The sequence below is a fragment of the Salmo salar genome, chromosome ssa22, assembly GCF_905237065.1.
Source record: "Salmo salar chromosome ssa22, Ssal_v3.1, whole genome shotgun sequence".
Lineage (NCBI taxonomy): Eukaryota > Metazoa > Chordata > Actinopteri > Salmoniformes > Salmonidae > Salmo > Salmo salar.
The window spans coordinates 60,438,314-60,466,280 of NC_059463.1; the positions used below are offsets into that span (position 1 = coordinate 60,438,314).

Genomic DNA, 27,967 nt, shown 5'->3' on the forward strand with positions numbered 1-27,967 from the left:
ACAGCTCCTACTAATACATCACTAATCCCCTTTATACACACAGCTCCTACTAATACATCACTAATCCCCTTTATACACACAGCTCCTACTAATACATCACTAATCCCCTTTATACACACAGCTCCTACTAATACATCACTAATCCCCTTTATACACACAGCTCCTACTAATACATCACTAATCCCCTTTATACACACAGCTCCTACCAATACATCACTAATCCCCTTTATACACACAGCTCCTACCAATACATCACTAATCCCCTTTATACACACAGCTCCTACCAATACATCACTAATCCCCTTTATACACACAGCTCCTACCAATACATCACTAATCCCCTTTATACACACAGCTCCTACTAATACATCACTAATCCCCTTTATACACACAGCTCTTACTAATACATCACTAATCCCCTTTATACACACAGCTCCTACTAATACATCACTAATCCCCTTTATACACACAGCTCCTACTAATACATCACTAATCCCCTTTATACACACAGCTCCTACTAATACATCACTAATCCCCTTTATACACACAGCTCTTACTAATACATCACTAATCCCCTTTATACACACAGCTCCTACCAATACATCACTAATCCCCTTTATACACACAGCTCCTACCAATACATCACTAATCCCCTTTATACACACAGCTCCTACCAATACATCACTAATCCCCTTTATACACACAGCTCCTACCAATACATCACTAATCCCCTTTATACACACAGCTCCTACTAATACATCACTAATCCCCTTTATACACACAGCTCCTACTAATACATCACTAATCCCCCTTTATACACACAGCTCCTCCTAATACATCACTAATCCCCCTGAGAAACACAGTACTGTTGTATCTCTTACCACTGTGATATACAGTGTGCTTTAACCGTGACGTCTGCTCACACTAAACACAGTTTGAATCGTAGCGGTATACATTTCAGATCACTATTTACATTTTTGTTGTTGTTCCAGAAGTGATATGTAAAGAAGAAGCCTTTGTTACCCCTACAATATTGACTCCTGTGGATTTTATTGCACTTGATACCCAGCGATGCTATGATGATGTAAACACTCTGCCTTGTGAGGAACAACTACAGGTGAGTCTTTCATCTGATTACACACAACAAAAAAGAAATATATATATATTATGACATTTTCACAATTTATTTTGGAATATGGAATCTTCTGCAAGAAAAATAACGTTTAGTTTATTTGTGAACGTACCGTAATTTTTATTTTATTTTTTATAATAGTCATTCTTAAAACATAAAATAGTATTCGTTACATACTGTGTGGAAAATTGTAAAAAAAAAAAAACCTGAACTCAGGGGTAGACGTAACATAGTAAACAAAAATCTGGAGTACTGAAATTGTTATGTATGTATGTATGTATGTATGTATGTATGTATACATTTGTGGATGTCCATTATCCATTTGGTATGATATGTTACCAATTATAATTTGTATGATGTAACAAATGATCATTCGTATGGTATGTTACGAATTTGCAATACGTATATTTTACAAGGAATTAAGGTTAACGTTATGGGAAGGGTTAGCTAACATGCTAAGTAGTTGGAAAGTAGCTAAAAAGTAGTAAGTAGTTGCAAAGTTACTAAAATGCTAAAGTTGTCCATGATGAGATTCATAACACGCAACCTTAGGGTTGCTTGGCGTTCGCGTTATACGCCTACCCATCCACCCTTCTTTCGTTTTTGCCTTAAGTAAACTTCGGCCCACAATTAAAAGTTGTGACATACCACGGTATAGCGTGCTGTATGCCGTGCTGTGGAATGGTACTTTTACAGTTCTTGCTTTAAATGGTCGTTTTAACCACCAGAGGCCACCATTAACTTCTATGGGCTAGGTGGGACATCACCGTCCCACTCCAGTCAACAGCCAGTGGAAGAGCGTGGCGCGAAATACAAAACCTCAAAAATGCAATAATTTCAATTTTTCAAACATATGACTATTTTACACGATTTTAAAGACGAGACTCTCGTTAATCTAACCACACTGTCCAATTTCAAAAAGGCTTTACAGCGAAAGCAAAACATTAGATTATGTTAGGAGAGTACATAGCCACAAATAATCACACAGCCATTTTCCAAGCATATATGTCACAAAAACCCAAAACACAGCTAAATGAAGCACTAACCTTTGATGATCTTCATCAGATGACACTCCTAGGACATTATGTTATACAATACATGCATGTTTTGTTCAATCAAGTTCATATTTATATCCTAAAACAGGTTTTTACATTGGCATGTGATGTTCAGAACATGCATTCCCACCCAAAACTTCCAGTGAATTTACTAAATTACTCACCATAAACGTTTACAAAATACATAACAATTATTTTAAGAATTATAGATACAGAACTCCTTTATGCAATCGCTATGTCAGATTTTAAAATAGCTTTTCGGCGAAAGCACATTTTGCAATATTCTGAGTACATAGCTCAGCCATCACGGCTAGCTATTTTGACACCCGCCAACTTCGGGGCTCACTAAACTCAGAATTACTATTAGAAAAATTGTATTACCTTTGCTGATCTTCGTCAGAATGCACTCCCAGGACTGCTACTTCCACAAGAAATGTTGTTTTTGTTCCAAATAATCCATAGTTATGTCCAAATACCTCTGTTTTGTTTGTGCGTTCAGGTCACTATCCAAACGGTAACGCGCGAGCGCATTTCGAGACCAAAAAATTCTAAATGTTCCTTTACCGTACTTAGAAGCATGTCAAACGCTGTTTAAAATCTATTTTTATGGTATTTTTCACGTAAAATAGCGATAATATTCCAACCGGACAATAGTGTATTCATTCAAAGAGAAAATGAAAAAACAGCATGGTCGCGGGACCGCGCATCTCCAATCTCTTTGTCACTAGGCAGACCACTGACAAACTGTGCTAGTATACTCTGCCCAGAGACCGGAGACGCCTCAATCCGCTTTCTGAAGGCTTTAGAGAGCCAAAGGAAGCCTTAGAAAGTGCAACGTAACCCCAGAGATACTTTAGTTTCGAAAGGGACTAGAAAGAAGAACTACAATTTCTCAGACAAGCCACTTCCTGCTTGGAATTTTCTCAGGTTTTTGCCTGCCATATGAGTTCTGTTAAACTCACAGACACCATTCAAACAGTTTTAGAAACTTCAGAGTGTTTTCTATCCAAATCTACTAATAATATGCATATTCTCGTTTCTGGGAAAGAGTAGTAACCAGTTTAAATCGGGTACGTTTTTTATCCGGCCGTGAAAATACTGCCCCCTAGCCCAGACAGGTTAAACACATTTACAAAATGTATTGATCTGGGCTTTTGAAGCCGAGCTTGCAATTGTGAATGCACTTTATGATTCAAATGTAATTATATATTTCATTGTAGGCCTATAGGAAGGAGATCAGTCAAGCCGAGTCCCAATATGGGCAGAATATTGTATGAAATATTTGGATGGTTAAAGGCATTTGGTCGTATATCAGATTTTGGGAATTGTTCAAGTTTAAAATCGGAAAGTATTCAGACCCTTTTCCACATTTTGTTACATTACTCAAAAATGGATCAAATAAAAACAAATCCTCATCAATCTACATACAATACACCATAATGACAAAGTGAAAGCAGGTTTTTAGAAATGTAGCTAATTTATACAAAATCTAAACGCTGAAATAGCTTATTTACATAAGTATTCAGACCCTTTGCTATGAGACTCCAAATTGAGCTCAGGTGCATCCTGTTTCTATTGACCATCCTTGAGATGTTTCGACAACTTGATTGGAGTCCACCTGTGGCCAGGGCTGTTGCGGTGAACGTATTACCCCCACACCGGCGGTCACGAGTCATGAAGCCAGTCATATGCCACATGACCGTTTTATTCACAGTAATTAGGCCTCTCCAAGCTCTGATGCTGCTGCTGATCATTAGTAGCCTACCAAACTTGCTAACTGCCTGGTACTCAACACTCTATTGTATCGAAAATCTAATCAAACACTTCATGAGAGCCCATGAGCTCATGTTGCAAAACATTTGTATAGGCTGTGCGATTGCGGAGGAAAAATGGAGTGATGGCCTCTAATAAAAAGAGGAGGTTCCCATCAGCTTTCTGTAGACTTGGCCTACTAGATTTATTTCTCAACTTTCCTGATATTAAACGCTTGGCTTCTCTTTATAGCAGGAGTATAGCCTACCTGGCTGGCATGAAAATTAACCACGGAATAAGCATCCTCCGTTCCCTATTTTCTGTTAATGGTACATTTGCGCTTATAGCCTAAAACCATGTGCGCATTGCTGCGCTTTTAATGTGAAGAAATAGCCTAATAGTTTATCAACATTTTAAGCTAAACGTTCTGATCTGTTGCTGTCAGCCACATTGCCTAAAAAGTTTTTTTTGATGCTAGTGGTTGTATTAATTTGGGATCTATCGCATCCCACAACTGTCCCAGAGTATGTTTGGAATATTTATTTATCGCACAGAATGGAATAGGTACTATGGGGGATAGTACTCCGACATAGACTAGTGCTTTTGCTGTTCGTTAGGGCTACTCATCTTGTTCGCTGACGAAAAGTAAATGTGGACATTTCTTCCAATATCTTCAATATGCACCTCGGAATCGGATAAGAATGCGTCCCCGATGTGTCTGTCTTCACTTGTGAGAAAGACCCGATCAAGCTTCGGGTTGCGCAGCACACTCAGGAAGAAGGGCAAAACCCAACACTCCGGGCTACGAAAGGCATGGATTTTTTTTAGGGTGCATTACAGCCACAAAGGGATGTCACCGTGAAATTCGAGGCATCATCAAGTGCATGTCAAATTGTGAATGAGAGACTGATGACGTGTGTACAGCCTGTGCAAAAAAAAAACAAAGCAGAGCTCATGCCTTTCAAGCAACCTTTTTCAAATCATCATTAGACTCTCATCATGCTGGCCACCCAGCCAAACTGAGCAATCGGGGGAGAAGGGCCTTGGTCATGGAGGTGACCAAGAACCCCGATGGTCACTCAGACAGAGCTCCAGAGTTCCTCTGTGGAGATGGTTGTCCCTCTGGAAGGTTCTCCCATCTCTGCAGCGCTCCAGCAATCAGGCCTTTATGCTAGAGTCTCCAGGTGGAAGCCACTCCTCAGAAAAAGGCACATGACAGCCCGCTTGGAGTTTGCCAAAAGGCACCTAAAGGACTCTGAACATGAGAAACAAGATTCTCTGGTCTGATGAAACCAAGATTGAACTCTTTGGCCTGAATGCCAAACTTCACGTCTGGAGGAAACCTGGCACCATCTCTACGGTGAAGCATGGTGGTGGCAGCATCATGCTATGGAGATGTTTTTCAGTGGCAGGCACTGGGAGACTAGTCAGGATCAAGGGAAAGATGAACAGAGCAAAGTACAGGTAGATCCTTGATGAAAACCTGCTCCAGAGTGCTCAGGACCTCAGACTGGGGCAAAGGTTCACCTTCCAACAGGACAACGACCCTAAGCACACAGCCAAGACAACGCAGGACAAGTCTCTGAATGTCCGTGAGTGGCCCAGCCAGAGCCTGGACTTGCAGCGACGCTCCCCATCCAACCTCGCAGAGCTTGAGAGGATCTGCAGAGAAGAATTGGAGAAACTCCCCAAATACAGGTGTGCCAAGCTTGTAGTGTCATACCCAAGAAGACTCCAGACTGTAATCACTGCCAAAGGTGCTTCAACAAAGTACTGAGTAAAGGGTCTGAATACTTATGTAAATGTGCTATTTCATTTTTAATACATTTGCAAAAATTCGAAACCTGTTTTTGATTTGTCATTATGGGGTGTTGTGTATTTAATCAATTTCAGAATAAGGCTGTAACGTAGAAAAGGTCTAGGGGTCTGAATACTTTCCGAGGGCACAATATTTTTTTCTTAACTGACTTGCCTATTTTAAATAAAGGTTAAAAAAAAAGATACCTTGTTATGTTGGCTGTAGGCTTTCATTAGGTCAAAGGCTCTTTTCAAAGCGATTTGAGTTGTCAATGTGCTGCATTTCGTGGAAATATTGACTACAGTGCAGTCACAGCTTCTTCTGAGTTATAGTAATACAGTCCAGTCAAATCAAATTGTATTGGTCACATACACATGGTTAGCAGATGTTATTGGTCACATACACATGGCTAGCAGATGTTATTGGTCACATACACATGGCTAGCAGATGTTATTGGTCACATACACATGGCTAGCAGATGTTATTGGTCACATACACATGGTTAGCAGATGTTATTGGTCACATACACATGGTTAGCAGATGTTATTGGTCACATACACATGGTTAGCAGATGTTATTGGTCACATACACATGGCTAGCAGATGTTATTGGTCACATACACATGGCTAGCAGATGTTATTGGTCACATACACATGGCTAGCAGATGTTATTGGTCACATACACATGGCTAGCAGATGTTATTGGTCACATACACATGGTTAGCAGATGTTATTGGTCACATACACATGGTTAGCAGATGTTATTGGTCACATACACATGGCTAGCAGATGTTATTGTGAGTGCTTGTGCTTCTAGTTCCGACAGTGCAGTAATATCTAACAAGTAATCTAACAATTCCACAACAACTACCTAATACACACAAATACACACAAATCTAAAGGGGTGAATGAGAATATATACATATAAATATATGAATGAGCGATGACTGAGCGGCATAGGCAAGATGCAGTAGATGGTATAAAATACAGTATATACATATGAGATGAGTAATGTAAGATATGTAAACATTATTAAAGTGACTAGTGATCCATTCATTAAAGTGGCCAATGAATTCAAGTCTGTATGTTGGCAGCAGCCTCTCTGTGTTTAGTGACGGCTGTTTAACAGTCTGATGGCCTTGAGATAGAAGCTGTTTTTCAGTCTGTCAGTCTCAGCTTTGATGCACCTGTACTGACCTCACCTTCTGGATGATAGCGGGGTGAACAAGCAGTGGCTCGGGTGGTTGTTGTCGTCCTTGATGATCTTTATGGCTTTCCTACGACATAGAGTGTTGTAGGTGTCCTGAAGGGCAGGTAATTTGCCCCCGGTGATGCGTTGTGAAGACCTCACTACCCTCTGGAGAGCCTTCCGAATGTTAGTGACGGCTGTTTAACAGTCTGACGGCCTTGAGATAGAAGAGGACCCAGACACTCTTCATGATATTAAATTGTCTTTTGTGGGTTTGCATGTTCAGTGGAGCAACATATTAGATGTTTATGTTTGAATGTTCCAGGTTACCAGCCACCAGCCCGATGATGATGATGATGATGATTCTAGTTCTTTTGAACACTCCGGTACCCAACAGAACCAGAACCACAGGAACACTGGGTACGTTGTGAAGCACGCAGCTGTAAACGTCATTTACACTGGACGCGGAAATAAACCATTTCATTTAAATCGTTCGTTCATTCATTCATTCGTTCGTTCAAGATGTGTTGTTTCTGTACTCTGTGTCTCCATGTCTTCACTAATGTAGACATGTAGTTAAAATGGAGGCCAGTTTTATACACTAAGCTATCAGAAGCAGCTGTAAACATCATTTACACTGGACACGGAAATAAACCATTTCATTTAAATCGTTCGTTCATTCATTCATTCATTCATTCATTCATTCATTCAAGATGTGTTGTTTCTGTACTCTGTGTCTCCATGTCTTCACTAATGTAGACATGTAGTTAAAATGGAGGCCAGTTTTATACACTAACCTATCAGAAGGAGGCGCTAGATCCCTCCGGAAATATCGGTAGACAGTTGAGGAACGTCAACTCTGTGACATGAGGTATCCACCACAGTCATATTACTGTGTCACTGCTGTTTTTAGTAGAAATCTATCACTTTTTTAACATTTTTATTTATACACAGCATTCCAGTCTAAACCACATATATTCCCCTTTCACCTTCTGCTGCTATTGTTGTTCTACTAGTGTTTTATCATGAGTTATTCTGGATGATGATGATGAAGATCTAACCAGGTGTGTGTTTCCTGTGTCCCAGCTGCTGCTGCTGCTGTGTGGAGGACAGAGAGGAGAGATACACGTGGAGCAACACTAACTTGAGGACCCCTGTGCTCCCCCTCTACCTCCCCTCCTCCTCTACCTCCTCCTGTCCGTCCTTCACCTCCCTGCTGTCTGCCCGCATCACCAAAGCCCTGGAAGAGGAGGACAGGAGGCCCAGCAGACTCAGAGATCTTCCCAGCCAGGAAGAGACTGATCTGGGCACACCTAGCCCCAGTCCCAGCCCCTCCTCTGGAGATGGATACTTTGAGATGGGTCTGGGGGAGGGAAAGGAGAGGGATGGAGAGGAGGGGTCCCCAACTGACCAGGTAGAAGGAGAGAACCAGGCCCCAGAGACAGAGGTGTTACGTGTGACCAAAGTCATGTGGTGCCACTGCATCAGGGTTGATGATGTGGTGGAGCAGAGATCGGTGTGTGTGGTGCTAACAAACAGTCTACTGGGGCTGTTTCACTGTCCTAGTCACCCCTCTACAGCCCCAACCCATCAACCCCAGAGCCAACCTCACGACCTTGGCTCAGTCACAGTCCAGACCCTCGTAGATAACCTGGAGCTAGACCTTGTCCTTCCCTACGACCAGCTAGACTCTCTCCTTTTCTACATCCCAGACACTTGCCTTTCTCTGAGGGTGAAGTCCTCTAACGTTCGTTGGTACCTCTTCTCAGACCCCCAGGGTTTAAAGGAGACCCACTCCCTGCTCTGCTCCCTGGCCCAGCTCCCTTCCTCCCCGTCAGGAGGACCCTCCACCCCTCAGCAGCTTCTCCACCTGCTCTTCACCTCCTGGGAGTTTGAAGAGAACCAGGGCTGTGTGAAGAGTGGTTATACAGCACATTTAGTGGAGACTTCCATGTTGTCACCTCAGATCAGACAGACCAGCCAACAGACAACCACCTCCACCAACCCGACTCTCACTCCTATGAAGACTTCTACTGACCTCAACACCTTCGCCCCCTACCAAACTCTAACCAATCCCCTTCTCTCTGACATCCTATCCCACATAGTTCCAGGAGAGGACAGAGACTTCTCCTGCTGTGTCCCCTGTGTCTTGTTCTTGACCCAACGCCATCTCTGCGTGCTGAAGGTGGACTTCAAAGCTCTGGCTCGGGGAACCACCGGTGATGAACCGTCAGACGACCACAACCAGAGGATCCGCTCTTGCTCCAGGCTCACCCGCATCCCCCTGGCCTCCGTGCTGCCCCACCCCAGGCCGAGTGCCCTGTACGGGGCTGGTGCTGGGTCTAGGCAGGGGTCTGTCCCTGCCTACTCTCCCAGCTGCCCCCTGCCCTGGCACCACCGTTCCCCCAGAGACGGCCGTGTCATGGAGCTCCTAGTGGGACAGGAGAGGGTCACGGCGGTGTTCCCCTTGCCTCACGACAGGCTCCGTTTCCAGAGACAGTTCACCCTGCTGCGCTCCAGCCTCAGGGACATCAAGACTGTGGCTTTCCTGCAGGGTGGGAACGAACATAGCCACAGTGACGGGGACAGTCCCAGGACGATAAACATATACACGTCCACTCCCAATGAGACCAAGAGCACAGACAGGCTGCAGGTTAACAGGTAGATACGCATGGACACATTACTGAAGGACAGGCTGTCCGATTTACTGAAGGACAGGCTGTCCGATTTACTGAAGGACAGGCTGTCCGATTTACTGAAGGACAGGCTGTCCGATTTACTGAAGGACAGGCTGTCCGATTTACTGAAGGACAGGCTGTCCGATTTACTGAAGGACAGGCTGTCCGATTTACTGAAGGACAGGCTGTCCGATTTACTGAAGGACAGGCTGTCCGATTTACTGAAGGACAGGCTGTCCGATTTACTGAAGGACAGGCTGTCCGATTTACTGAAGGACAGGCTGTCCGATTCTTTTGTCAAATAGAAATGTAGCTAAATTGAAATGTTTTGTGAATATAAAAATGTATGCTATAGCTAACAGTTAGCTATCAAGATCGAGGTTATTCCATTTTTCATGACATTATTTCTCTCTCTCTCTCTCTCTCTCTCTCTCTCTCTCTCTCTCTCTCTCTCTCTCTCTCTCTCTCTCTCTCTTTCTCTCTCTCTGTCTCTCTTTCTCTCTCTCTCTCTGTCTCTCTCTCTCTCTCTGTTCTCTCTCTCTCTCTGTGCTCTCTCTCTCTCTCTCTCTGTGCTCTCTCTCTCTCTCTCTGTGCTCTCTCTCTCTCTCTCTCTCTCTCTCTCTCTCTCTCTCTCTCTCTCTCTCTCTCTGTTCTCTCTCTCTCTCTCTCTGTGCTCTCTCTGTGTGCTCTCTCTCTCTCTCTCTCTGTGTGCTCTCTCTCTGTGCTCTCTCTCTCTCTCTCTCTCTCTCTCTCTCTCTGTTCTCTCTCTGTGCTCTCTCTCTCGCTCTCTCTCTCTCTCTCCATCTAGCCCTCGAGGTTCCCAGCGTCCTCGGCCGTCCCTGTCCATGTCCTACCCAACAGACATCCTGGTGGAGAAGTTGACCGGAGACAACCAGGTCCCATCCCACCTGTCCCTGTCCCCAGCCCTGTCCCTCGTCTCTGGTCTTAGGGGACACCAGCTGCTGGGGTTCTTCCACACAAACATTGCAGAGGTAGAGGGAGAGAGATGCGCTCGAACACACACACACACACACGCGCAGGCACAAACAGACACACACGCAGGCACAAAAATTGGTCGCTCGAGAATGTGACTGGTAAGATTTAAATTTAGCAGACGTTTTTATAAATTTACCAGACCCGTATGCATTGGGTGCATAACTCATTAGGGCATCCACCCACAGGACTCAGAATGACAGAATTCACATGTAGATTAGCTATGGTAATTCATATTAACAGAAAAGGATTTAGCCTGTAAAGCTCTTATACCAACATGACAGGTTTTATTGAAAAGCAAAACGTCCGTTGTCTTCATCCCTACTACAAATAATCAATTGTATATCATTACATTTTTTTTTTTTTTACTAAACATTCAGACTAGATGAACAAGTCTCCCTACACAGTAATAAAACACAACTTCAAAATATAGTATTTTTTTTTATGATCTAATTTGGAAACGACCTCTCCTATTGGCTATTTGTATGAGCTGTGCAGGAAAGAGGTGTGTCTATGTGTGCCGAAGCGCGCATCTGGAGCGAGTGACCGTTAACGAGCCTCGATGACTGTGCGTTGTATGATCATCAACTGGGTATTTATTAAAGGGTAATTCTGTCACTTTTCAACCTCATCTCCAGCACCAAACCAGTGTCTGCAAACAGTGTGTGTATTCAGATTCAGTACCAGTATTCAGACCCCTTGACTTTTTCCACATTTTGTTATGTTACAGCCTTATTCTAAAATGTATTAAAATAAAACATTTTCTTCATTAATCTACACACAATACCCCATAGAGACAAAGCTAAAAGTTCTAAAATTTTTGCAAATGTATAAAAACTAACAAACAGAAATTCCTTATTTACATAATTATTCAGACTCTTTGCTATGAGACTCGAAATTGAGCTGAGGTGCATCCTGTTTCCATTGATCATCCTTGAGATGTTTCTACAACTTGATTGGAGTCCACTTGTGGTAAATTCAATTGATTGGACATGATTTGGAAAAGCACACACCTGTCTATATAAGGTCCCACAGCTGACAGTGCATGTCAGAGCAAAAACCAAGCCATGAGGTCGAAGGAATTGTCAGTAGAGCTCTGAGACAGGATTGTATCGAGGCACAGATCTGGGGAAGGGTACCAAAAAATGTCTGCAGCATTGAAGGTCCCCAATAACACAGTGACCTCCATCATTGTTAAATGGAAGAAGTTTGGAACCACCAAGACTCTTCCTAGAGCTGGCCGCCCGGCCAAACTGACCAATCAGGGGAGAATGGCCTTGGTCAGGGAGGTGACCAAGAACCCGATGATCACTCTGACAGAGCTCCAGAGTTCCTCTGTGGAGATGTGAGAACCTTCCAGAAGGACAATCTAATGAAACCAAAATTGAACTCTTTGGCCTGAATGCCAAGCGTCACATCTGGAACCATCTCTACGGTGAAGCATGGTGGTGGCAGCATCATGCTGTGGGGATGTTTTCAGCTGCAGGGACTGGAGGACTAGTCAGGATTGAGGGAAAGATGAACAGAGCAAAGTACAGAGAGATCCTTCAAAACATGCTCAGGACCTCAGACTGGGGAAAAGGTTCACCTTCTAACAGGACAACAACCTTAAGCACACAGCCAAGACAACACAGGAGTGGCTTCTGGACAAGTCTCTGAATGTCCTTGAGTGGCCCAGCCAGAACCCGGACTTGAACCCAATCGAACATCTCTGGAGAGACCTGAAAATAACTGTGCAGCGACGCTCCCTATCCAACCTGACAGACTGAGAGGAATACAGATACAGGTGTGCCAAGCTTGTAGCGTCATACCCAAGAAGACTCAAGGCTATAATCGCTGCCAAAGGTGCTTCAACAAAGTACTGAGTAAAGGGTCTGAATACGTTTTTTTATTTTTTAATACATTTGAAAAATTTTCCAAAAACCTGTTTTTGCTTTGTCATTATGGGGTATTGTGTGTAGGTTGATGAAAAACTATTGCATCCATTTTAAATTAAGTCTGTAACTTAACAAAATGTGGAAAAAGTTGTGGTCTGAATACATTCCGAATGTACTGTATGTGAAAACAGTTTGTATGATCTGGTTAAAAAGAGAAGAAATGTCCTTAAAATGCTTCTCTGTGACATCTCAGGGTACGATTTTGAAGTAAAAAAATAAAAATAAAAACATTGACTTTCAAAACCTGCAATGAGTTTCTAGCCCAAAGGAGGGTATTTTTCTTGCTCCTCGCGTCTCGGCGAATTTCATAGTGTTTTAAAAAAGCACTGTTTTTAAAACGTTTTACCTTTTGATGATGTCATCGGGTAGAACTTTGTAAAATAAAAAATTCTTCAAAATTTCGAAATGTGTTGACACTGGTATTGTGCTGGAGATCATGAGGATTAAAAAATGGTGGAGTTGCCCTTTAAATAAAAATAAATAAAAAAATGATTCATATTTGTGCCTCATCCTCTCCTATTAGGCTACTATATGCTTTGGAGTTGGGTTGTACATTGTTAGAATACTAGGGGGGCCTAGGTCATCTATATGCATGGTTTCTTTCATAAGCTTTGCACAGTTGTACGTTTTTTTTTTTTTTTAGTTCTCATTCGATTGTTCTGCCTTTTGGTATTGTTTGTACAATTTCACTTCTTGTGGCCTGAAATATTTGTCATTCAAAATAAAGCTGTGATTGAGAATAGCCAAGCCATAAACTGTGACTTTCATAACTATTTTATTTATTCCCCTTTATTCCCCCTTTTTTTTTTTTTTTTTTTTTTTAAAGCTGCAACTTTATGACATCAAACACATTATTATAATATTTTGGATATACTCTCTATAACTTTTAACTAATTTTAATCCTTTTGTGATATTTTAATTAGGATTAGTCTAGGCTTTTGTCCATTTATTGGTTCGCAAAGATAAAGGAGTGATTTTTTTCCTTTTTCTGTGTGAGTAAGAATAGAAACACACTTGGCCAATCAGAGGATGTATGAAGTCTATTTTCCTTTGAAGATGGAACGCATCGGCTGGTATTTCCATCAATTAATAAAAAGCATTATTTTGCCATGTGACTTATTATTTTTATTTTGTATTTTTTCTCCCGGACAATTTGGCAGGCAACAATTTTTTTTTTTTAAATCAGCTTTTCATATCATTTTTTTATTTTATTTTTTTGCAGCTAAAAACCGTTAATTTCCAGCTAACTGAAACCTTGACACACACATTCATCAACAACAATGACTTCTTACCGCCTGTGATGTTTAAAGAGGATGATTTAGTTTCTGTGATGTCTATGAGATGTTTAAAGGGGATGGCGTGTGCCTGTGACGTCTATGATATGTTTAAAGGGGATGGCGTGTGCCTGTGACGTCTATGAGATGTTTAAAGGGGATGGCGTGTGCCTGTGACGTCTATGAGATGTTTAAAGGGGATGGTCTGTGTGTGTTTTGACCAGGAAGAGAAGGAGGAGCTGCATCACATCCTGTGGTCATCGGTGGTTTTTTATAAGTCACCTGACGTCGAGGCCACTTCCTGTATCATGCTCTCTACTAAAGCCCTCTACTTCCTGCTGGATGACTCCGCCTCCACGCTCAACGACCAATCACGTAAGATACACACACACACACGCTGCACGGCAAGGTCCAGTTAGAAAGAGTTGTGTCTGTCTGTCAGAGTGAGTATGTTTACATGCACACCAATAACTGAATATAACTGATTATGGCAGTAGGCAGAGTATGGCATTAGTCATGTAAACACCTTACTCTGCTTATCTTAATCGAAGATTGTGGTAATGTAGTACTTCAGTTTGTAATGTAGTACTTCAGTTTATTGTAGTAAGTACTTCAGTACTGTGGGTCTGTAGTAATGTGTGCTGTCTTTATACTGTGGGTCTGTAGTAATGTGTGCTGTCTTTATACTGTGGGTCTGTAGTAATGTGTGCTGTCTTTATACTGTGGGTCTGTAGTAATGTGTGCTGTCTTTATACTGTGGGTCTGTAGTAATGTGTGCTGTCTTTATACTGTGGGTCTGTAGTAATGTGTGCTGTCTTTATACTGTGGGTCTGTAGTAATGTGTGCTGTCTTTATACTGTGGGTCTGTAGTAATGTGTGCTGTCTTTATACTGTGGGTCTGTAGTAATGTGTGCTGTCTTTATACTGTGGGTCTGTAGTAATGTGTGCTGTCTTTATACTGTGGGTCTGTAGTAATGTGTGCTGTCTTTATACTGTGGGTCTGTAGTAATGTGTGCTGTCTTTATACTGTGGGTCTGTAGTAATGTGTGCTGTCTTTATACTGTGGGTCTGTAGTAATGTGTGCTGTCTTTATACTGTGGGTCTGTAGTAATGTGTGCTGTCTTTATACTGTGGGTCTGTAGTAATGTGTGCTGTCTTTATACTGTGGGTCTGTAGTAATGTGTGCTGTCTTTATACTGTGGGTCTGTAGTAATGTGTGCTGTCTTTATACTGTGGGTCTGTAGTAATGTGTGCTGTCTTTATACTGTGGGTCTGTAGTAATGTGTGCTGTCTTTATACTGTGGGTCTGTAGTAATGTGTGCTGTCTTTATACTGTGGGTCTGTAGTAATGTGTGCTGTCTTTATACTGTGGGTCTGTAGTAATGTGTGCTGTCTTTATACTGTGGGTCTGTAGTAATGTGTGCTGTCTTTATACTGTGGGTCTGTAGTAATGTGTGCTGTCTTTATACTGTGGGTCTGTAGTAATGTGTGCTGTCTTTATACTGTGGGTCTGTAGAAATGTGTGCTGTCTTTATACTGTGGGTCTGTAGTAATGTGTGCTGTCTTTATACTGTGGGTCTGTAGAAATGTGTGCTGTCTTTATACTGTGGGTCTGTAGTAATGTGTGCTGTCTTTATACTGTGGGTCTGTAGTAATGTGTGCTGTCTTTATACTGTGGGTCTGTAGTAATGTGTGCTGTCTTTATACTGTGGGTCTGTAGTAATGTGTGCTGTCTTTATACTGTGGGTCTGTAGTAATGTGTGCTGTCTTTATACTGTGGGTCTGTAGTAATGTGTGCTGTCTTTATACTGTGGGTCTGTAGTAATGTGTGCTGTCTTTATACTGTGGGTCTGTAGTAATGTGTGCTGTCTTTATACTGTGGGTCTGTAGTAATGTGTGCTGTCTTTATACTGTGGGTCTGTAGTAATGTGTGCTGTCTTTATACTGTGGGTCTGTAGTAATGTGTGCTGTCTTTATACTGTGGGTCTGTAGTAATGTGTGCTGTCTTTATACTGTGGGTCTGTAGTAATGTGTGCTGTCTTTATACTGTGGGTCTGTAGTAATGTGTGCTGTCTTTATACTGTGGGTCTGTAGTAATGTGTGCTGTCTTTATACTGTGGGTCTGTAGTAATGTGTGCTGTCTTTATACTGTGGGTCTGTAGTAATGTGGGTCTGTAGTAATGTGTGCTGTCTTTATACTGTGGGTCTGTAGTAATGTGTGCTGTCTTTATACTGTGGGTCTGTAGTAATGTGTGCTGTCTTTATACTGTGGGTCTGTAGTAATGTGTGCTGTCTTTATACTGTGGGTCTGTAGTAATGTGTGCTGTCTTTATACTGTGGGTCTGTAGTAATGTGTGCTGTCTTTATACTGTGGGTCTGTAGTAATGTGTGCTGTCTTTATACTGTGGGTCTGTAGTAATGTGTGCTGTCTTTATACTGTGGGTCTGTAGTAATGTGTGCTGTCTTTATACTGTGGGTCTGTAGTAATGTGTGCTGTCTTTATACTGTGGGTCTGTAGTAATGTGTGCTGTCTTTATACTGTGGGTCTGTAGTAATGTGTGCTGTCTTTATACTGTGGGTCTGTAGTAATGTGTGCTGTCTTTATACTGTGGGTCTGTAGTAATGTGTGCTGTCTTTATACTGTGGGTCTGTAGTAATGTGTGCTGTCTTTATACTGTGGGTCTGTAGTAATGTGTGCTGTCTTTATACTGTGGGTCTGTAGTAATGTGTGCTGTCTTTATACTGTGGGTCTGTAGTAATGTGTGCTGTCTTTATCCTGTGGGTCTGTAGTAATGTGTGCTGTCTTTATACTGTGGGTCTGTAGTAATGTGTGCTGTCTTTATACTGTGGGTCTGTAGTAATGTGTGCTGTCTTTATCCTGTGGGTCTGTAGTAATGTGTGCCGTCTTTATACTGTGGGTCTGTAGTAATGTGTGCTGTCTTTATACTGTGGGTCTGTAGTAATGTGTGCTGTCTTTATACTGTGGGTCTGTAGTAATTGTGGGTCTGTAGTAATGTGTGCTGTCTTTATACTGTGGGTCTGTAGTAATGTGTGCTGTCTTTATACTGTGGGTCTGTAGTAATGTGTGCTGTCTTTATACTGTGGGTCTGTAGTAATGTGTGCTGTCTTTATACTGTGGGTCTGTAGTAATGTGTGCTGTCTTTATACTGTGGGTCTGTAGTAATGTGGGTCTGTAGTAATGTGGGTCTGTAGTAATGTGTGCTGTCTTTATACTGTGGGTCTGTAGTAATGTGTGCTGTCTTTATACTGTGGGTCTGTAGTAATGTGTGCTGTCTTTATACTGTGGGTCTGTAGTAATGTGTGCTGTCTTTATACTGTGGGTCTGTAGTAATGTGTGCTGTCTTTATCCTGTGGGTCTGTAGTAATGTGTGCTGTCTTTATCCTTCAGTACTGTGGGACTGGAGCCACTGTGACCATCAGGACCCAGAGCTGATCATGTCTTACTGTCTCACCATCGACCTCCACGACCTCCAGTCTGTCAATGTGGGCCTGTTCGACCAGTACTTCAGGGTGGTGGGTGAGTAGGGAGAATGAATGGATGACTACGGTGTTACAGAGAGGACTAGGATCAGGATGTTAAAGACAGTGGAACATACTGCGAAGTGTTATCTGAATTCATAGAAATCCCAATCCCAGGATTCATAGAAATCTCAATCCCAGGATTCATAGAAATCTCAATCCCAGGATTCATAGAAATCTCAATCCCAGGATTCATAGAAATCCCAATCCCAGGATTCATAGAAATCCCAATCCCAGGATTCATAGAAATCCCAATCCCAGGATTCATAGAAATCCCAATCCCAGGATTCATAGAAATCCCAGGATTCATAGAAATCCCAGGATTCATAGAAATCCCAGGATTCATAGAAATCCCAGGATTCATAGAAATCCCAGGACTCATAGAAATCCCTATTCCAGGATTCATAGAAATCCCTATCCCAGAACTTATAGAAATCCTGGCTGTTGGACTGGACTGGCCTGGCTGTTGGACTGGGCTGGCTGTTGGACTGGGCTGGCTGGCTGCTGGACTGGCTGGCTGTTGGACTGGGCTGGCTGGCTGCTGGACTGGCTGGCTGTTGGACTGGACTGGCTGTTGGACTGGACTGGCTGTTGGACTGGGCTGGCTGGCTGCTGGACTGGGCTGGCTGGCTGTTGGACTGGGCTGGCTGGCTGCTGGACTGGCTGGCTGTTGGACTGGACTGGCTGTTGGACTGGCTGGCTGTTGGACTGGACTGGCTGTTGGACTGGGCTGGCTGGCTGCTGGACTGGCTGGCTGTTGGACTGGGCTGGCTGTTGGACTGGACTGGCTGTTGGACTGGACTGGCTGTTGGACTGGGCTGGCTGTTGGACTGGGCTGGCTGTTGGACTGGACTGGCTGTTGGACTGGACTGGCTGTTGGACTGGGCTGGCTGTTGGACTGGGCTGGCTGTTGGACTGGGCTGGCTGCTGGACTGGACTGGCTGTTGGACTGGGCTGGCTGTTGGACTGGGCTGGCTGTTGGACTGGGCTGGCTGGCTGCTGGACTGGCTGGCTGCTGGACTGGCTGGCTGTTGGACTGGGCTGGCTGGCTGCTGGACTGGCTGGCTGCTGGACTGGCTGGCTGTTGGACTGGACTGGCTGTTGGACTGGACTGGCTGGCTGTTGGACTGGACTGGCTGGCTGTTGGACTGGACTGGCTGTTGGACTGGACTGGCTGTTGGACTGGGCTGGCTGTTGGACTGGGCTGGCTGCTGGACTGGCTGGCTGTTGGACTGGACTGGCTGTTGGACTGGACTGGCTGTTGGACTGGGCTGGCTGTTGGACTGGACTGGCTGTTGGACTGGACTGGCTGTTGGACTGGGCTGGCTGTTGGACTGGGCTGGCTGTTGGACTGGGCTGGCTGTTGGACTGGGCTGGCTGTTGGACTGGGCTGGCTGCTGGACTGGACTGGCTGTTGGACTGGGCTGGTTGTTGGACTGGGCTGGCTGTTGGACTGGGCTGGCTGCTGGACTGGACTGGCTGTTGGACTGGGCTGGCTGTTGGACTGGGCTGGCTGTTGGACTGGGCTGGCTGCTGGACTGGACTGGCTGTTGGACTGGACTGGCTGTTGGACTGGGCTGGCTGTTGGACTGGGCTGGCTGTTGGACTGGCTGGCTGGCTGTTGGACTGGCTGGCTGGCTGTTGGACTGGCTGGCTGGCTGTTGGACTGGCTGGCTGGCTGTTGGACTGGCTGGCTGGCTGTTGGACTGGCTGGCTGGCTGTTGGACTGGGCTGACTGTTGGACTGGGCTGGCTGCTGGACTGGGCTGGCTGCTGGACTGGGCTGGCTGTTGGACTGGGCTGGCTGGCTGTTGGACTGGGCTGGCTGGCTGTTGGACTGGGCTGGCTGGCTGTTGGACTGGGCTGGCTGTTGGACTGGGCTGGCTGTTGGACTGGGCTGGCTGTTGGACTGGGCTGGCTGCTGGACTGGGCTGGCTGTTGGACTGGGCTGGCTGTTGGACTGGACTGGCTGTTGGACTGGGCTGGCTGTTGGACTGGGCTGGCTGTTGGACTGGGCTGGCTGTTGGACTGGGCTGGCTGCTGGACTGGGCTGGCTGTTGGACTGGGCTGGCTGTTGGACTGGGCTGGCTGTTGGACTGGGCTGGCTGGCTGTTGGACTGGACTGGCTGTTGGACTGGGCTGGCTGGCTGCTGGACTGGCTGGCTGTTGGACTGGGCTGGCTGTTGGACTGGGCTGGCTGTTGGACTGGGCTGGCTGTTGGACTGGGCTGGCTGGCTGTTGGACTGGGCTGGCTGGCTGTTGGACTGGGCTGGCTGGCTGTTGGACTGGGCTGGCTGTTGGACTGGGCTGGCTGTAATCTGTGTTGTGTGTTATTTGTCTCCAGGGCCGTCAGCGGACCACATCATCTGCTGTCTGACGAGGGACAGTTACGGGACACACCGCTTCCTGCAGCAGCTGATGATGGTTCTCTCTCTACAGGACAAACTACCTTCTCCCGAACCCTCTGAACAAGACTTCTACACACAGTTCGGAAATAAATCCACAGGTATTAATAACATGAATATTTGTACGTTTTCATCAGTAAAATGCCCCTTTGTGGAGATGTGTGTGGATTGTCCAGGTTTAAGAAACAGATCTCCACAATAACATGGGGTAGAATCTAGGAGGTTCTATTCGGGATTAAGAATAAATGGGTCCTTTTTTTTGTCCTATTGTTGTTGACGTACCAAACTAAATGAGTCCTGTCTTTCCCAATGTGTTGTCTACTCCCAGGTAAGATGGAGAACTATGAACTTGTCCACTCTAGCAGGGTAAAGTTCATCTACCCCAGTGAAGAAGAGATTGGCGACCTGACCTTTATCGTAGCCGAGAGGAAAGGTCCATCTGGGGCGTCCTCCTGCAATATCCTGCTCTACGTACTGGTCTTCCAGGTGCAGACCCAGGGGCCAGGTTTCTCACAGGGCCTCAATGTGCTCCCACAGACCCAGGCCCCAGCTGCTGACAGACAGACTTGCACTGGGGGTCGTCTGCAGGGGGATAGACAGTCTCACCTCCAACCCCAGAGCCCGGTCTCTGCTAGCCAGCCCCGTCTTCATCCTTACCCCCAGGTTCCAGGACCAGCCCCCTCCATCAGGCCCCATATCCCCCAACAGAGCCTGGCTCCCTCCACTCCCAGGCCTGTCCTCCATCCTAAGACTCTGATCCTGACCAGTACAGACGTTTTCCTGCTGGATGAGGATTATATCAGCTACCCGCTGCCGGATTTTGCCAAGGAGCCCCCTCCCCGAGATAAGTACCAACTGACCGACGCTCGACGAATAAGAGACCTGGATCGAGTCCTCATGGGTTACCAGACGTACCCGCAGGCACTGACGTTAGTCTTCGACGATGTCCCTGGCCCAGACCTCCTCTGTCAGCTTACCATGGACCACTTTGGAGAAGAGGAGGAGGAGGAGGTGGGAGGAGGAGGAGGGGAGAATGGGAGGAGGAGGAGGAGGAGATGTGGGGGAACAGAGAACGAGGTACTGTGGTGTGTCTATGTTCCTGGAGCAGACAGCAGGGAGAGGCTGATATGTCTGTTAGCGAGACAGTGGGAAGTGCTGTGTAGTAGGGAGCTGCCTGTAGAACTCACTGGCTGACTGACTGGGTCTTCTGCCTGACTGGTTCTTCTGCCTGTAGAACTCACTGGTTGACTGGTTCTTCTGCCTGTAGAACTCACTGGCTGACTGACTGGTTCTTCTGCCTGTAGAACTCACTGGCTGACTGACTGGTTCTTCTGCCTGTAGAACTGACTGGCTGACTGACTGGGTCTTCTGCCTGTAGAACTCACTGGCGGACTGACTGGTTATTCTGCCTGTAGAACTGACTGGCTGACTGACTGGGTCTTCTGCCTGACTGGTTCTTCTGCCTGTAGAACTCACTGGCTGACTGACTGGTTGTTCTGCCTGACTGGTTCTTCTGCCGGTAGAACTCACTGGTTGACTGGTTCTTCTGCCTGTAGAACTAACTGGCTGACTGACTGGTTCTTCTGCCGGTAGAACTCACTGGTTGACTGGTTCTTCTGTCTGTAGAACTCCCTGGGTGACTGACTGGTTCTTCTGCCTGACTGGTTCTTCTGCCATTAGAACTCACTGGCTGACTGGTTCTTCTGCCGGTAGAACTCACTGGCTGACTGGTTCTTCTGCCGGTAGAACTCACTGGTTGACTGGTTCTTCTGTCTGTAGAACTCCCTGGCTGACTGACTGGTTCTTCTGCCGGTAAAACTCCCTGACTGACTGGTTCTTCTTCCAGGAGGTTTTAAAGCACGGCTCTACGCTGAAATGTTGGCGCACACAAAGGAATTTAGGAGCACAATGAAAAATATTTGAGATATTAAAGCTAGAATTACACAGCTAAATATTTAGACACATATACAAGTAAAATGGTGGCACTGTTGAGCCCTGTAAAGATGGTGGCTTTCAAACCAACCTTCACAGGCTGGTGGATGGACTATGTTACCATAACCCGCCTTCACAGGCTGGTGGATGGACTACGCCTTCACAGGCTGGTGGATGGACTACGCCTTCACAGGCTGGTGGATGGACTACGCCTTCACAGGCTGGTGGATGGACTACGCCTTCACAGGCTGGTGGATGGACTACGCCTTCACAGGCTGGTGGATGGACTACGCCTTCACAGGCTGGTGGATGGACTAACCAAACAAGACACAAGGGACAGACAAGGAATCAAACCCCTTAAAGATTCCTCTTCTCCTCCTCCTCCTCAAAGGAAGTTCTGTGATGTTTCTTATCGTTTATGATCCAAATGCATCCTGGGAATTTGTACAGTCCACACAAGTGTGATATTTATTTGTTATCTTTGTACATAGCCCCCAACCCATAGTCGCTGAAGTACATTTATTATGGAATGATACCAATCTTAAATATTATTTAGTATTTATCAAAAATAATATTATCTTTTTTTTTTTTCCTTTTTTTTTATATGAAAGTCTTATTATTGCTGGTCATTTGTTTGTCTACAGTTTTCCTTCCCTCCCCCATGGCACCTTCACGCCTATACACTTAGTGGACAAAACATTAGGAACACCTTCCTTATATTGAGTTGCTCCCCATTTTGCCCTCAGAACAGCCTCTACAACAGACTCTACAAGGTGTCGAAAGCATAATACAGGGATGCTGGGCCCATGTTGACTCCAATGCTTCCCCACAGTTGTGTCAAGTTGGCTGGATGTCCTTTGGGTGGTGGACCATTCTTGATACACACAGGAAACTGTTGAGAGTGGAAAAACCCAGCAGCATTGCAGTTCTTGACACAAACCAGTGCGTCTGACGCCAACTACCGTACCCTGTTCAAAGGCACTTACATAGTAATACCCCTTCACTTATTCCACGTTTTATGTTACAACCTGAATTCAAAATGGATTAAATATAAAACATTTGTCACCCATCTACACACAATGCCCCATAAATACGTTTTTAGAAATGTTATCAAATTGAATAAATATGAAATACAGAAATATCTCATTTACATAAGTATTCACACCCCTGAGTTAATACATGTTAGAATCACCTTTGGGAGTAATTACAGCTGTGAGTCTTTCTGGGTCAATCTCCCAAGAGCTTTCCACACCTGGATTGTGTAACATTTGCCCATTATTAATCTTTTCAAATTGGTTGTTGATCATTGCTAGACAACCATTTTCAGGTGTTGCCATAAATTTACAAGCAGATTTAAGTCAAAACTGTAACTCGGCCACTCAGGAACATTCACTGTCTTCTTGGTAAGCAACTCCAGTGTAGATTTGGCCTTGTGTTTTAGGATATTGTCCTGCTGAAAGGTGAATTCATCTCCCAGTGTCTGGTGGAAAGCAGACTGAAGCAGGATTCCTCTAGGATTTTGTCTGTGCTTAGCTCCATTTCATTTATTTTTTTATCCTGAAAAACTTCCCAGTCCTTAACGATTACAAAAATACCCATAACATGATGCAGTGGTACTCAGTATTGTGTTGTATTGGATTTGTCCCAAACATAACACTTTGTATTCAGGACAAAAAGTGAATTGCTTAGCCACATGTTTTGCAGTATTAATTTAGTGCCTTATTGCAAACAGGATGATTGTTTTGGAATATTTGTATTCTGTACAGGCTTCCTTCTTTTCACTCTGTCATTTAGGTTAGTGTTGTGGAGTAACTACAATGTTGTTGATCCATCCTCAGTTCTCTCCCATCACAGCCATTAAACTCTGTTTTAAAGTCATTATTGGCCTCATGGTGAAATCAATAACTTCACCATGCTCAAAGGGATATTATTCAATGTCTGCTTTATTCATTATTGTTACCCATCTACCAATAGGTGCCCTTCTTTGCGAGGCGTTGGAAAACCTCCCTGGTCTTTGTGGTGGAATCTGTGTTTGAAATTCACTGCTCGACTGAGGGACCTTCCAGATAATTGTATTTGTGGGGCACAGAGATGAGGTAGTCATTAAAAAATCATGTTAAACACTATTATTAAACAGAGTGAATCCATTAAACTTATTATGTGACTTGTTCAGCACATTTTTACTCCTGAATGTATTTAGGCTTGCTATAACAAAGTGGTTGAATAATTATTGACAAGACATTTCAGCTTTTCATTTTTAATTAATTTGTAAACATTTCTAAAAACATTATCACTTTGACATTACGGGGTATTGTGTGTAGGCCAGTGACCCCAAAAAAAATCTAAATTTAATCCATTTTTTAAATTCTGGTTGTAACAAAACAAAATGTCGAAAAAGTCAAGCAGAGTGAATACTTTCTGAAAGCACTGGAAATATTTTGTCTTGTATTTTGTCACCCTCTGAATGGCACACAAACACAATCCATGTCTCAATTGTCTCAAGGCTTAAATATCCTTCTTTAATCATACCTCCTCCCCTTCATCTACACTGATGTGAAGTGGATTTAACAAGGTGACATCAATAAGGGATCATAGCTTTTCACCTGGATTCACCTGGTCAGTCTATGTCATGGAAAGAGCTGGTGTTCATAATGTTTTCTACACTCAGTGTAGTGCACTACTTTTGACCAGGGGGAAAGTAGTGCACTATAAAAGGGAATAGGGTGCTATTTGGGACGCATGGTTGTTTTAGTTGATCTAAGGTTCATTAGGAACGGTTCTACCAATAGGAAACCAAACCACTTTTCACGTTTTCTGTTATATATCCTCATTATGTTCAGGCTACGTCCCACAAGGCACCCTGCTCCTTTTGACCAGAGCCCTATCAGAGACACCATACTTTCTATATAGTGCACTACTTCTGACCAGGGCTGAATCCCAAAAAATGGCACCCTATTCCCTAGAGCAATAGGGCCCCGGTCAAAAGTAGTGCACTATATAAAGGGAATAGGGAGCCATTTGGGATACAGATGCCTCAGTCATCAGGAAGGAACATCCACTTTACTCTGCCCGGAACAAGAACCGTCGTCAGTAGAACACGTTAAAACACAATGAATGTCCTTGTCTCTCTGGTCTCTCTCTCTCTCTCTCTCTGGTCTCTCTCTCTCTCTCTCTGGTCTCTCTCTCTCTGGTCTCTCTCTCTCTCTCTGTCTCTCTCTCTCTGGTCTCTCTCTCTCTCTCTCTCTGGTCTCTCTCTCTCTCTCTCTCTCTCTCTCTCTCTGGTCTCTCTCTCTCTCTCTCTGTCTCTCTCTCTCTCTGGTCTCTCTCTCTCTCTCTCTCTGGTCTCTCTGGTCTCTCTGTCTCTCTCTCTCTCTGGTCTCTCTCTCTCTCTCTGGTCTCTCTCTCTCTCTCTCTCTCTCTCTCTCTCTCTGGTCTCTCTCTCTCTGGTCTCTCTCTCTCTCTCTCTCTCTCTCTCTCTCTCTCTGGTCTCTCTCTCTCTCTCTCTGGCTCTCTCTCTCTCTCTGGTCTCTCTCTCTCTCTCTCTCTCTCTGGTCTCTCTCTCTCTCTCTCTCTCTCTGGTCTCTCTCTCTCTGGCCTCTCTCTCTCTCTCTCTCTGGTCTCTCTCTCTCTCTCTCTCTCTCTCTGGTCTCTCTCTCTCTCTCTCTCTCTCTCTCTCTCTGGTCCTCTCTCTCTCTCTCTCTCTGGTCTCTCTCTCTCTCTCTCTGGTCTCTCTCTCTCTCTCTCTCTCTCTCTCTCTGGTCTCTCTCTCTCTGGTCTCTCTGGTCTCTCTCTCTCTGGTCTCTCTCTCTCTCTCTCTCTCTGGTCTCTCTCTCTCTCTCTCTCTCTCTGGTCTCTCTCTCTCTCTCTGCTCTCTCTCTCTCTCTCTGGTCTCTCTCTCTCTCTCTGGTCTCTCTCTCTCTCTCTCTCTGGTCTCTCTCTCTCTCTCTCTGGTCTCTCTCTCTCTCTCTCTGTCCTCTCTCTCTCTCTCTGGTCTCTCTCTCTCTCTCTGGTCTCTCTCTCTCTCTGGTCTCTCTCTCTCTCTCTCTCTCTCTCTCTCTCTGGTCTCTCTCTCTCTCTCTGGTCTCTCTCTCTCTCTCTGGTCTCTCTCTCTCTCTCTCTCTCTCTCTGGTCTCTCTCTCTCTCTCTGGTCTCTCTCTCTCTCTCTCTCTCTCTCTCTCTCTCTGGTCTCTCTCTCTGGTCTCTCTCTCTCTCTCTCTCTCTGGTCTCTCTCTCTCTCTCTCTGGTCTCTCTCTCTCTCTGGTCTCTCTCTCTCTCTCTGGTCTCTCTCTCTCTGGTCTCTCTCTCTCTCTCTCTCTCTCTCTCTGGTCTCTCTCTCTCTGGTCTCTCTCTCTCTCTCTCTCTGGTCTCTCTCTCTGGTCTCTCTCTCTCTCTCTCTCTCTGGTCTCTCTCTCTCTCTCTCTCTCTCTCTCTCTCTGGTCTCTCTCTCTCTCTCTCTGGTCTCTCTCTCTCTCTCTCTCTCTCTCTCTGGTCTCTCTCTCTCTCTCTGGTCTCTCTGTCTCTCTCTCTCTCTCTGGTCTCTCTCTCTCTCTCTGGTCTCTCTCTCTCTCTGGTCTCTCTCTCTCTCGCTCTCTCTCTCTCTGGTCTCTCTCTCTCTCTCTGTCTCTCTCTCTCTCTCTGGTCTCTCTCTCTGTCTCTCTCTCTCTCTGGTCTCTCTCTCTCGTCTCTCTCTCTCTCTGGTCTCTCTCTCTCTCTCTCTCTCTGGTCTCTTCTCTCTCTCTCTCTCTCTGGTCTCTCTCTCTCTCTGGTCTCTCTCTCTCTCTCTGGTCTCTCTCTCTCTCTCTGGTCTCTCTCTGGTCTCTCTCTCTCTCTCTCTGGTCTCTCTCTCTCTGGTCTCTCTCTCTCTCTCTGGTCTCTCTCTCTCTCTCTCTCTGGTCTCTCTCTGGTCTCTCTCTCTCTGGTCTCTCTCTCTGGTCTCTCTCTCTGGTCTCTCTCTCTCTGGTCTCTCTCTCTCTGGTCTCTCTCTCTGGTCTCTCTCTTTAACAAGAACCATCGTCAGTAGAACACGTTAAAACACAAAGGGTTCTCGGTCTGCAGAATGTCCTTGTGTGCTGACCAAACATGTTGTGATCCTGTTTCAGACAGACAGACTGTTGAGGGAACTGCTTCTTCATTGCAACACCACCGACACGGTTCAATTGTCTGGTTTCTGACATGGACTTTGGTATAAGACAAATCTTTGCTGTAATGGCTTCTGTAACGGTCAGCGCCATTGAGGGAAATCTTCATTTTAAAGTAGTCCATTTTTTTCTTCTAGGAGTTTATTGGCAGTTGGTAAACAAATTGCCAGCTGGTGTATGCAATCTGAACAGGTTGGATTTTGAGTAAAGTTATGCTTTAAAGTCAAGGTTGGTGATTTACTCCCACCTGCAGTTTATGTCATGTTTGCTCAGGAGTATAATTAATTAATTGGCTGATCCCTCCTGCTGATCCTTCCTTAACCCATAGGAAGCCCCGGTCAGTTGACTACTTCAAAGTTCTTGATGTTGCTGGCCATGCTAAAACAACAGGTTTTCTGTCAAGGCCTCTATCCAACTCTATGGTGTCTGTGATGGGGGATTTAAAGGGATTGCCATTTTATCCTTGTGCATGGTAATGTTTTCACTGCTTCTGTGAAAACACACACACACACAACCAGTCAAAAGTTTGGACATTACTTTACCATCATTACTTGAAGACATAAAGGTCAGTCAATGCGGAAAATTTCAAGATTTCTTCAAGTGCAGTCGCAAAAACCATCAAGTGCGATGATGAAACTGGCACTCGTGAGGACCGCCACAGGAATGGAAGACCCAGAGTTACCTCTGCTGCAGAGGATAAGTTCATTAGAGTTACCAGCCTCAGAAATTGGCAATTAACTGCACCTCAGATTGCAGCCCAAATAAATGCTTCACAGAGTTCAAGTAACAGACACATCTCAACATCAACTGTTCAGAGGAGACTTCGTGAATCAGGCCTTCATGGTCGAATTGCTGCAGAGAAACCACTACTAAAGGATACCAATTAGAAGAGAATTACTTTGGCCAAGAAACACGAGCGATGGAGATTAGACCGGTGGAAATCTGTTTTGTTTTATCAACAGGACAATGACCCAACACACCTCCAGGCTGTGTAAGGGCTATTTGACCAAGAAGGAGAGTGCTGCATCAGATGACCTGGCCTCCACAATCACCGACCTCAACCCAATTGATATGGTTTGAGATGAGTTGGACCCCAGAGGGAAGGAAAAGCAGCCAACAAGTGCTCAGCATATGTGGGAACTGTTG

General features: G+C 44.9%; 1 protein-coding gene across 7 annotated transcripts in view; it reads left to right on the forward strand.

Moving 5' to 3' along the window:
- Positions 1 to 22,312, forward strand: part of nisch (nischarin) — a 39,696-nt gene extending 17,384 nt beyond the window's left edge. For 2 of the 7 annotated variants that reach the window (XM_045705634.1, XM_045705636.1), the window contains 8 exons: positions 993 to 1,117; positions 7,251 to 7,345; positions 8,012 to 9,586; positions 10,412 to 10,595; positions 14,032 to 14,182; positions 17,217 to 17,345; positions 19,691 to 19,852; positions 20,080 to 22,312. In XM_045705634.1, coding sequence (XP_045561590.1) covers positions 993 to 1,117; positions 7,251 to 7,345; positions 8,012 to 9,586; positions 10,412 to 10,595; positions 14,032 to 14,182; positions 17,217 to 17,345; positions 19,691 to 19,852; positions 20,080 to 20,945 — 3,287 coding nt within the window. In that variant the 3' untranslated portion in view covers positions 20,946 to 22,312. Of the gene's footprint in view, positions 1 to 992; positions 1,118 to 7,250; positions 7,346 to 8,011; positions 9,587 to 10,411; positions 10,596 to 14,031; positions 14,183 to 17,216; positions 17,346 to 19,690; positions 19,853 to 20,079 lie in introns of those variants that run through there. The other 5 variants (XR_006761376.1, XR_006761378.1, XM_045705635.1 and 2 more) reach the window with 4 other exon arrangements.
- Positions 22,313 to 27,967: the final 5,655 nt, after the last annotated feature.